At 37.4% G+C, this 12,210-nt stretch overlaps 1 protein-coding gene across 1 annotated transcript; it reads left to right on the top strand.

The window, feature by feature from the left end:
- The first annotated feature begins 7,621 nt into the window (after positions 1–7,621).
- LOC144635257 (uncharacterized) lies at positions 7,622–12,210 on the top strand. Its single transcript, XM_078494362.1, has 4 exons — positions 7,622–8,008; positions 9,729–9,795; positions 10,852–10,949; positions 11,874–12,210. Exons 1-4 carry the CDS (start codon positions 7,664–7,666, stop codon positions 12,045–12,047), a joined length of 684 nt encoding a protein of 227 aa, XP_078350488.1. The 5' UTR covers positions 7,622–7,663; the 3' UTR covers positions 12,048–12,210.

Here is a 12,210-nt window from a genome sequence, read left to right on the forward strand (position 1 = left end):
AAAGAAAGTTGACTTCTTTTCCTCCATTGTTTCGTTGGTGGAGGGGGACAAGGGGGTTTGAACCTACCGCTTCTTGTGCCTTTTACTCCCGCCTCCCATATTTTCTACTCCCGTCCCCCTTCCCTTTCCGTAGCCGTTCTCTCCTCTTTGTCCCATAATATTGCCAAATATAATGAAATGTTGCGAAATTTTACTCATTTTCTGCCGGTTCCCGCCATCTTAGGAGTAGTTCCCGCCCTCCGTTCTCCCGCTTCCCGCCCCTTTTCTCCCAGGCTCCCACCCCCTGTCCCCCTCCACTCGTTGGAGCAAGAACATGGTATTTTCCCGGTATCTTACACTTGCTAGACAAGCTTACAGGAATATTGTAGCCTATAAACTTTTAGTAGAAACTCAACTGTGTTCTATTGGAAATCCGCAAATCTGATTGGTTCTCCCACTGTTTTCTATTCGCCGATAGAAAACAGTCGCGCGCGAGTAGCACTTAAAGCGGTAAATTTTCTTGATTTTTGTCTTCAAAGTGCACAAAATTGTAGGTTTTGGACTGCAATCCTTTAGAGCTTCTACTAAAACAATTAGACTACTCGCCCTCGTTTTCTATGAGCGATAGTCAACTCGGCTGCGCCTCGTTGACTATTCGCTCATAGAAAACTCGGACTCGTAGTCTAATTGTTAAATAGCATTGAATTTGTTTACAACATTAACAACATTTCTCTTGTTTTCAAGGGCTTTTAAAAGGTTTTAATCTTAGTCATTTAAGGATGGGGATGGGTTCCAGGTCACACTTGATTGAAAATTAGTAGATCTGATTAATATAATTAAGTAGTTCACGATACCGTATTTATTCGAATAAACGCCTCCCGCTAATAATCGTCTCTTGAATAGACGCCGCACATAAGGGCAGAAATATTAATAAACGACGCCCTCGTATAAACGCCGCCCTCGAATAAACACCGCACTCGAATCACAAAAAAATTAATAAACGCCGCGGCGTTTAATCGAATAAATACGGTAATTACATAATCTGGTGAAAAAGTAGCCTACGAACGCAGACGTATTTCTGGCTGTCCTTGTCTCATTTTTCGGCGGATAGAAACGACAGCCGGAAATACTTCTGCGTTCGCAGCGGGCTAGTGAAAAAGCCGCAGATGTGATTATGATACAACACAACAGTTCACATAAATTTGGACTGTCCTTTTACATGTCTCAAGTTGCATTTGTATTAAGCAGATTTTGCTTTACGAAGAAAAAAACTGCGATTTCAGATTACGAGCGAAAATGTGTCAGAAATACTTTTTACCATCCTCTACAACTCTCTCACTTGATTTCATTTAAATCTTCTCCTCTGACATTTCAGTCTACCACAGTTTCTTTGAATTCACACCGTTTCAGTTTGTTGCTGAACTGTTGTATCGTGTCGATGAGATTGCATTAAGTAAATAGACGCCCGGTTTTATTGATTTATGTAGAGATAGCGCCACGAATATTATATATGATTCAATGTACCAAATGAAAATTATAAATTTTTGTAGTTAGAATCATATGCATCACTGTACAGTATAAATATTAAATATATTTAAATATTATTGCAACATACTGTTCAGATTAACGCCTGAATTTATTATCACATACGGATTGATGTAGAAATAGCACCTTGAATATTTTAATGATTCACTGTACCAAAACTATTAGCTTTCAAAGTTTAATAGATTTATATACATCACCGTACAGTATAATTATGTTAATTAAATATATTTTATTACGACATACCTTATTATAGGAATATAACGAGGCATTTTAACAATGCGAACAAAATTTACGCGTAATAAAATTAACGCGAATTTAGGAAAAGTTCTGGTCAAATGCTTATAGTAAAAAAGTTAACATACATAAAATTAACGCGAATTTTTGAAATTCGCGTTAATAACAAGCAAACCCAAACCCAGAAAAATACCAAGCTCTGCGGCTGGGCACGACGGATTATGAAATGAATATCGAATGTTGTGAAAATACTATTCCTTTATCTAACAAAATCAAACTCTTTGGTGTTACTATTGACAACAAGTTGAAATTTGATGAACATATTGTTTCTGTTTGCCGGAAGGTTGGCGGACAAGTAAATGCACTAAATAGACTTAAGAACTTTTTACCAGTTAAAACCAAAGAGGCGCTGTATCGTGCATTTATATTACCGAACTTTTACTATTGTGACCAAGTTTGGCATCATTGTGGAGCTCGCAACACTAAAAAATTAGAGAGGGCGAACGAGCGCGCCCTCAGATATGTTTACAAAGATAAAACAGCACAATACAAGGAACTATTACAGAGGATCGGTATTGGGAGCACTTTAGAGAGTCGCCGCATCCAGGATATGCTTATCACCATTAATAGCTGTTTCCAGGGCAAAGCCCCCCTTAGTATAATGAATCTAATTAAGACTAGAGACCACAAGTATAATTTAAGAGGAAAAAACATACTTTCATTACCTAAGGTAAATAGTACAAAATATGGTCTCAATTCATTTAAATATTATGCAGCGAAACAATGGAATATGCTTCCAGAAGAGGTTCGCGACAAGGCTGGCACCAAAGATTTTATTAAGCGAATACGAAATCTTGATTTTTAATCTAACTGATTTCAGTCTTGTAATACATTCCTGTAAATAGTTGATTTTTTGATTCGATTTTTTTTAGTATTTTTAGAATTTTTACGAGTATTCAATGTATTTCCATTTTTTTTTAAATTATTTAGAATTCTTAAATTATAAGTATTAATTGTATTTTCATTTTTAGCACTTTTAGGATTTTTACAATTATTTAATGTATTTTCATGGTGAACCTGGAAACTAGCTTTTAGCTAAGTGTTCTAACCATGTAAAATAAAGTTATCTATCTATCTATCTATCTATCTATCTATCTATCTATCTATCTATCTATCTATCTATCTATCTATCTATCTATCTATCTATCTATCTATCTATCTATCTATCTATCTATCTATCTATCTATCTATCTATCTATCTATCTAATAACATGTATCGTTAATTTCCTATAATAAGGTACTAAGCAGATTAGTTAGTTTTAGTTGTTAATTAGTGTAAATAGCAAATTTTTTGCCCATTGGGGTTTTCAACCCCTTTTTAACCACTCCTTGTGAACATCTTACCACTTGACGCCGACCAGTTTACTCCAGATTATTTTTCGTTATTTTTGTTTAAAATACTGTGTATTTTTCTTACCTATAAGTTTTTTTTACTGCACACCTTGTAATAGTTGGAATTTTCTTACATTCCTTTTCACTGTCTCCGCGTAGGTTGTAATTTTTATTTAGATTTTTCTTCACCGTTCTCGTTGTAGCTTTAGCTTATGCGGTGCATGAGTGCAACTTTTCAGTTTTCGCTGATATCTCTTTATTTTACTGATGTAATAAACCCGATCGCTGGCGGCTCCCTCCACAATCTCTGGTGTTGTTTGCGTCTTAACATATAACAGAAATGTTTATTATTCGGCCGAGCGAAGCAAAAGAGAATAGAACGCCCGATTTTAAATATCGCACGCTCATTGATGAATAGCTAGCACTATGAATTTTTAGCAAAAAGAGATTCTCTATGTTGAAATTTGATGGTTCACTTTGCCGAAGTTTTAATTGCCGCATACTGCGCATTTCAAAGATGGGTTTATTTGTTAACATAAACTAAATATTGTTAACACTGAAGTCGTAGTGACATTTTTGTTTTATCTGAGTATGTTATATTTGTTTCTGACGAAAAGACCCAAGAAGGGGAGGTAGGGTATAACAGTAATCGACGGACTGGAATAGCCTTGCTGCATTGCCAGGTTTCTTGGTCTGCTCCTTGTTCTCTACCTCTGTAGTTTCTAGGAATTAAAATGCCAGTGACACTAGGAAGGGGTTTCTGTATTGTATGACTAACACCTCTACCTTCTCTTCGTGGTGTTTTTTTTTCGACTATTTTGCTTGTTTACAAGCGAAAGTAGGAGAATAGCAGTTATGTGGGGCAAAATTTGGAACCACATTCTTGTTAACTCTCAAGGGACTTTTTTAATTTCTCAAGGGACTGTTTTAATTTCTCAAGGGATTTCTTTCCGCTGTGGGTGATGAAAGGGTCTCTTATTAGTATTGCGTCAACACTTGCGATCTCGTGTTAAAAACGTGACTTGTCACATGTATAAACGTTATATAACAATTATTTTTATGCGTGAGTATCTCAAATCAGATATGACACAACTAATCGAGAATGTGAGTGGTTCAGCCCATGAAGGCAACGTATAAGTCTTTCACAGTCTAAAGCGACGCTAATATGTTAACCTTAAACGATTAAGAACGCAAGTTTGTATTGGTACAAGCGCTCACACACTAAAGGGGCGCTAATATTTAACCTAAAATGATTAAGAACGGAAATTTGTACTGTTTAATACAAGTCTTTCACATACTAAAGCCGCGCTAATATTTAACCTAAAGGATTTGTTTTCGCGACAATCGATTGCGTTAGTCACGCTAAACACGAGTAAATAATCATTCGCGTTCTCAATTCAAGGGATTTCTTTTCGGTGTGGGTGAACAAAGCGTCAGTCAACACTTGAAGGCAATGTATAAGTCTTTCACAGACTAAAGCGACGCTAATATGTAACCTAGAACGTAAGAACGCAAGTTTGGACTGGTACAAGCGTCTCACACACTAAAGGCCCCGGGGGCGCTAATATTTAACCTAAAACGATTAAGAACGCAAATTCACAGGGGACCCAAACGCTGTATTAGTTATACATAATCTTAAAATAAAAATGTTCTTATTTACCTGCGTTCCAGTGTCTTTTTTTGGCCGGTTTGGGGTCGATTTGAATTTGAGCGAAGGCTGTTTACGTTGCGAGTTTCAAACGTTAACCGGTCTGTCGCAATGTCAATACGACGCGCCTCAAGTTTCAGTTATTATTAACTCAAGTTACTAACACCATTAACTATTAACTCTCCTCGCGGGGAGTTTCGTGTTTCAATTTAACGGTCACTAGAAGAGAAGAGAGACAAGGGGTGAAACCAGAAGCTTATCTTATTATTATGATAAGCTTCTGGTGAAACTCACTACGAGCGGTCGTACAATCTGTGACTACAGTTGATGTGACCAGTCTCGCGCGTGGATATGCGCGAGGAAACACGAGCCGACAGCCGGCAGCCTTTGACGGCGATTACCACGACACGTGAAACATGTGAAAATCATGGTTCAAATCCATTTAATTTCAATGTTGTTCACTAATGACTATTTGGATTTCCGTTATGTTTCGCTTGGCTTTTTTCGAGATAAAAAAGCACATTTATGTGTACAAGTAGAACATATTTTACCTTTTGTAAGCTTACCTTTTGCTACCGGGCGCGATTATAGAAAGTAAATCAGTGAATAAGCAGTGAATAAACATTTCTCCTTTCAATGTTACAAAATTTTGAATTTGGATTAACGGTTTTAAGATATACTAGAAACGGATGTCGCCTCTTATTATCCTGGTTTAAATCAATATACTCACATACCCACCGTTGGCAATTCATGATCCACAGCGTTTATTGCCGTATGAGAAAGTTAGCAGTTATATTTTTACTTTTGATTGTTTGTTTTGGTCGCTGTTGTTGCCACTTTTTTAAATGTTTCACAATTCCGCGTTTTACAATATTCAGACATTCCGCGTTTTAAGATAATACGTCACTCCGCGTTTTACAATGTTCCTCCCATCCACCGTGGCGTTCCGCCGTTCCGCCATTCCGCCGAATAGAGTCACCCAAATATCCAAGAAGGCAGAAATTTTCATAGTCTGATATAGGGCTGCCAAAACAACTAAAAAAGGTCTGGTATAAGGCAAACGTTTCAAAGTTCCAGCAACAGACCCCCAACTAGAAATATACAAAGTACAAAGGGATGAAAATCCATTACCAACCATGGCTAAAAGATACAGGAGCTTACCCTCAAGGGAATATTTAGATTTCAAGACTTCCACTCCTAAACAACATGAAAAGCCTCTTTCACCGTTTAGCAAAAGACTACTCCATACCACAATTGACTGCCAACAGAAGACCATAGCAAAATAGTCGTAGTCTCATAGAGACCTTTGATTCGTTGTTGGACTAGTCTTAAGGGGGCGGAGACCTTTTTGCCCGAAAAAATGGCATGGGTTGAGCCGAAAAAGAGGCATATAAAATAGAAAATAAAACGTGCATTGAAAAAGTTGTGTACAAACTTCACTTGCTCTTTTTTTAAATTAATTTTTGTGGCGTCGTCCGAAGGTGTCAATACACTGAATCCTTTTTCGGAAATATTTTATTTATTCACTCTAGTTCAGCAAAAAATAATTTAATTTTTGGGAGCCAATTTAAAAAGTTTTCCCCCCATTTGAAAGTAATATAAAAGCGTGTAAAAAAATTCAGGGATGTATGGGTTTTAAAACATTTCGTTGAAAGTTTTAAGCTAGCCCGGAGAACTAAACATCTGAGTCTAAAGCATTAGCTTCATTACATTTATTACAGCTTTGTTTCAAGGTCTTGCACTAAATCCACTGTGCGCAAACGCTCAAGCTATGGAAAAGCTGATGCAACTAAATCAAACTGAGGGGACACGCAGTATTTGCGAGAAAAATCGAACATGATTATAGCAATTTGCGAAAGGAAACGAAAGCAGATGAATGAGAAATTTGGACTTAAGAACCACAAAGTTCGGTATATTTTTAATACTTTTCCTGTTGATATAATTCGTTTTGAACGTAAGGTTGACTAAATTTTTCGGCTTATTTTCTATTTTTTCTCTAGGCTAATTGCCCGAATTCCAAGCATTTTGCCCGAAAAATTTTGGCACTGGGGGGGCTGCAGCCCCCCCTCAACCTCCGCCTCGTACGCCTATGGCTCTTTGTGCTTGCTGGTATCCGACCATCTTCTGTTGTCAAGGAAAGATTGCGAGACCAGCCCAAAAAATGTCTGTGTAGCATGTTAGTGTTGCAGTTACCATTCGGCTTCCCTCCTTCCCCGCTCGTACATGTAGCCCTGAGTGTTATTGAAGTTTGAGGAGATAACAAGCATCAACGTAATACGAGCTAAAACTGATAACAAAGGTCACATAAAGCCGTTGCGTTACATAGTCACCTGCACAGTTTTGGCGCGAACAATAATTTTATGCCCACGTATACATCCTTGATGGGTTCTCGTTATTTCTAGCCGTGATTCGCCTTTAAACGCATTTTTATATGCTTAGTCTGCATTTCATACCGTACTCCGTATTTTATACCTAATCCGCAGGTTGAGGCCACATTTTATACCTCAGTCCGTGTTTTATACCCAGTCCGTAGTCCGTAGTCCGTAGTGCGTAGTCCGTAGTCCGCAGTCTATATTTACGGACCGTTTTGTGACACGTCCGGCTGCGACGCAGGCTAAGCTGTACTTTGTATTATATTTACCTTCAAAAGCCATGTTTTGAGATTTTGACAATAAAAGGGTATTAAAAAACATCGGTTTCACTCCTCGAATTCCGTCAATCCTCCTACTACCGTACGCCCCTTCCCCTTTCTACGCGTGCTAGGCAGGCTGCCCCGCCTAATGAGCGACTTGAGCCCGTGATCACCCAGACACGCGTACGCATCGCGCATGCTTTGTACCATTTGAAACCCTGATAACAACAAACATGGAGACCGTAAGCAATGTAACAACAGAGCAAACGGCATTAACAGGGGAAAAACAAGACGATTCAGACGACGAGGATAAAAACAACGTCGATTTAGGAGTTGCTGGCTTGCCTCGTGTTGACTTTTCTGGGTCTAAAAACGAATTTGAGACGATAAACTTGGACGGAGATGGCGACGACGAAGAAGAAGAAGACCCCTCGGATCGTGATCTCTCCGACGATAAACGGAAGAAAAAGTACAGAAAAAAGAAAAAGAAGAACCAACCGTTAGAGGATTCATCAGATAGCAGCTCAGACGATGACAGAACGAGCATTAGAAAGAAAAAAGAGACTGAAATTGACCCGGTAAATACGTTGCATTGTTATAAAGGCATTAATCTTCGTTAATGTTTTTATAATTATGTGTAATAAATGCACACTTTTACTAATAGCTAAAAGCGATCACCTAAAGAATTTCAGTTATATATTTTCCTGTATTTTAGTTGTATAACAAATTTTAGTTGGGTTGGTGAAAGACTTTTCAGTAGACGAACTGATGCAATACAAGTGTTTTTACAATTTTCCAGAGTTGCAGTTGTGCAATATCACAGACTGCATATTGAACGGGTTAAAATTTTAACAAAACAAATTAATGCCACATGTGCTGACTTTGAGTAGATATTTACTTCCAATTGCTATGAAAATGCAGTCACAGTGTTTGAGCCTGGATACTAAAAAAGGGTATACTGACTACTAATAGCAGTGATTTTTATAAGTTAGTCAGTCTAATACTAACTTTTAAAAAATCATTGCTTTCTGTCACATGACTTTGTCAGTAATAAAAATAGTTGCCAGCACTATATAAGTGCCAGAAATAAAAGAAAAAGCACAGCAAAATTGGTAAAAATACTACTTTGAAGACCCGAGTAATGATTAAATGTGAAGTTAAGTGTGCACAATTCATTTTGAACAAGCATAGGATTTGTAGGGTAAAAAGGACCTAAAAATAATTATTACTGGTTTAAAGGCCTTTCTTTGACACTTTGCTTCTTCAGTCTCAGCGCTCTTTTTCACCTATGATGAAAAATGAGCAAGGTCTAGGTATATGGCATCTGCAAAGGGTCTTGATAGTCACTAAGTCATTCAAGTGGGGAAGCTAGGCTGATGAGGAAGTTGATTTCTGTGTCTTTTATAAGCATGCAATACTTTAAAAATTCAATATCCAACCAACTGTTGCATTTTATACAGTGTAAAGCACTATCCTAGGCTGAATAAGAGGCAGAGTAATGCAGACTTACACTGTATGTTTTTCTCGGTCATAGTTTGTACTGATGTCACTGAAACAAGGTATCTGTATTGAAAGAGAGAGCCAACATGTACAATGTGCATGTATACCTGAAAGAACTGTCTGTAATAATAATCTCTAAGGCATTGAATTACAGTGGATTTAGGTTGAGCATTTAACAGTCTCAGTTGTCATGTTCATTGTCACGGTTGATTGATTGCATTGCGAGGCAAAATGCAGACATTGCTTGGTGGGAATGACAACTTTCTGTCTGGGAAAAAAGCATGTTGTCACTGGTCCAGCGACTATTGCTAGAAGAGGTATAAATATTTTGTTTCTTGGATCTTATTATCACAATTGAAATACTCGTACTATTCAACAAAAAAGAATAGCTCCAGTATTTTACGGTCCACATTTTCACAATGCACTTTTTCCAAGACAGAGTACTTTTAGGTTGTCATTCCTGCCTAGCAACGTCTGTCATTTTGCCTTGCAACGTAATCAACGCAACAACTGGGACCGTTAAACTCTCAACCTGAATCCACTGTAAAAGTTAGTTGCACGATAGAGAATAAACAGGGCTTTCAATAAGATTTAATTAAAGTACATGTACAAATGTAAGTGGCTGCACCTTTCAAAAAGCAAATAAAAGAAGGGAACATCTCTTCTTTATGGGAAGCTGCATAAATTTTAGCAAGCGATCCACAGCAGAAAACCTGTTGATGCTGTAGTGAGTGCGGACAAGTCTAATTGAAAGGCCTGAATTTACATGTAAAAGTGTTTTACCTTGTTGTATTTCAGTCTGATCTAACTTGGCCTCTTTGGGTATGGTACTACATAGTTGCAGTATCAACTGGAGCATTTAAAGGTACCCTTTTATTTTGGCTTTGTTATAGGAAGTAGAAAACAGTTTCTGTGTTTCTGTTCAGTTTTTATTGAAACACAGGTGGAAGTTTGGGAGAATGAAATATGTTGTGGGAACACAGGCAGTAAGCGAGTGTTTCCACAGCTTTGTTTGAGTTCTTCTAGACTTTCATGAGTGTTTTTTTTTTTACTTTTATTAATACCGAAAAACGGAGAAAACATTTTCTATTTGTTTGGAAACTGTCTCAAAGAAGGGAAGGTGAAATATGTCAATTCTGTATGCTTGTAAAATGTGGTCAATAGCTGGTGCTAGTTCTGTTTTTTTTTTTTAAGACTTTCAAAACCACATCTTGTGCACTTTCTTACAGAAGTGTAATAATCACCAGTAATTTTTGTTTGCAACTGTTTTAAATGATTTTTAATTTTATGATCCCAAGTACTGGTAATAAAATAAAAACTTTACAGTATTAGTATAACCCAGTGGCTTGCTGTTAGCAAACTCTCAATTTGGTTGGATACAGGCACTGTTAGTATGGGTCCTGGAAATCTGGAACTTTCCTGGACTTTCCAGTCCAGGAAAGTGCCACAATACTACCGGTCCTGGAAAGTTCTGGAAATCTGTTAAACTCATAGTTATAACTGAATTCTCAAAACAAATATTTAAAGAAATGTACAGACAGTAAGGAGAAATAATATTGAGATCTTGGGAGTGATTAAAGGGTTAATGTGAATTTTGGAGTCCTGGGAAAATCAATCTGAGTCCTTGAAAAGTCCTGGAAAAGTACTGGAATAGGGTACAAATCCTGTGGATAAGCAGGCACTGTCTGTGAACAAATTAATTATAAAGGCTCTCTGAGCCCTTGCTTTTTTTCTCTCATGAGTCATTGTGAATTAATAATTTCAACAAAATCATCAGTGCATTGGATATCACATCTCTCTTCATAGATCAGCCACTGGGTTACATTATAATAATATTATAATTACATGTAAATCATGATATTTTAACTGTCAGTTGCTGCTGTGGCTAACTCAGTGGTTATTAATTAAAATCTTTTTGCAGTGGCTGAGTATCTGGGAGAAAAGTTAGCAGCCTTCTTTGGGATTACTACTCCAAGATATCAGTATGTAATAGATGAATTTTACAGACTAAAAGAACAGGTTAGTACACAAACTTGGTGAAAATGAAAGAGTGGGAGGGCCTACATAGTGGTTAGTGCATTGGACTCCGAATTGAGTAGTCCAGGCTTTAGTCCTGGCCAGCATCACTGTTTTTTGTTCTTGGGCATAACACTTTTCTCACAATGCCTTTCTCCACCTAAAGTATGTGTATAAATGGGTACCAGCAATCAAATGCTGGGGGAAATCCTTTAATGGACTAGCCTATCACCCAGTGGGGATTAGAAATACTGCAAATCGCATCATGCTATGAAAAACAGAGATAAACCCACCCTGATGGACCAATAGACTAAGGCATGGGTTGCACTTGGAAAAAATTGGAAAATCTGTCATTGGGACACTTTTTTGTTTAGTGTGATGCTAAGTGGGCAAAACGTTGCAAATTGGCAAAAGCATCAAAGACATCAAAGTAGTTGGCTAGAGCAGGCCAAATCAAGCTAAACAATAGGAATCACAGCACTAACTGTCAACAGTTGTCAACGAAACATAAAACAACGTCAATATGGACAGGCGCAGTAATTTTCAGTCGGTTCCTAACATTGCAGACATCATCCAAATCAAATACAGCAGTGAAATAGTAATGTCATTAACAACCAAAGATACATGTAAGAGGGCATGCTTCCTTAATAAGTAGACTCTTATTATGGATCCCAGCCCTATTCCCCACCTAAGGGCAAGGAACTACATGTAAGCCAATATGGACCAAGGGATGCTGGATGTCTGATATAATATTTTGATCCACTTATTACAATATTTTACCCAAAAAGCGGGGGTGACTACAATAATTTGCACGCTACCTGCACCACCCTGCATTTTCATGGTGTCAGAGTTGTTAAATTGTTTTTTGAACTTTTACGCACTGCGTTTTTAAATCAAAGTGTAACTTTTTTATCATATTTTTTTCAGGAAAAAGAGGAGGAAGAACAAGAGAGAAGAGAAAGAGAATATGTCGAAAGAATGGCGGCTGAGAGATTAGCTTCATTAGAAGGTGGTGACAGCTTAAACCTTCAACAGACTCAGGAGTTATTGAATGGCAATGTAGTCGAACAAAGTCCGCAAGACATGTCAAACAAACTTTGAAGTTTTTATCAAAAATCATTCTCTAGTGTAATCGCCAGTAATAAACAAGTTAGTGAAAAAATGTGCAACACTTTTTTTACATACTCTGTAGCGTTAAAGAATGTTTCAGTGACTTTTTTTTGCCTGAGCTGCATAGTTAATTATAAATGCTGCCACAGCAGTT

Source organism: Oculina patagonica, chromosome 13, assembly GCF_052425735.1.
Source record: "Oculina patagonica isolate OP01 chromosome 13, crgOcupat, whole genome shotgun sequence".
NCBI lineage: Eukaryota > Metazoa > Cnidaria > Anthozoa > Scleractinia > Oculinidae > Oculina > Oculina patagonica.

Bases quoted from the DNA above. Each gene is read 5' to 3' on its own strand.
- LOC144635257 (XM_078494362.1), top strand. From the start codon at position 7,664: ATGGAGACCGTAAGCAATGTAACAACAGAGCAAACGGCATTAACAGGG. The intron at 8,009-9,728 runs GTAAATACGTTG...GTTGTATTTCAG, and splicing joins AAGAGACTGAAATTGACCCG to TCTGATCTAACTTGGCCTCT. The intron at 10,950-11,873 runs GTTAGTACACAA...TATTTTTTTCAG, and splicing joins TTTACAGACTAAAAGAACAG to GAAAAAGAGGAGGAAGAACA.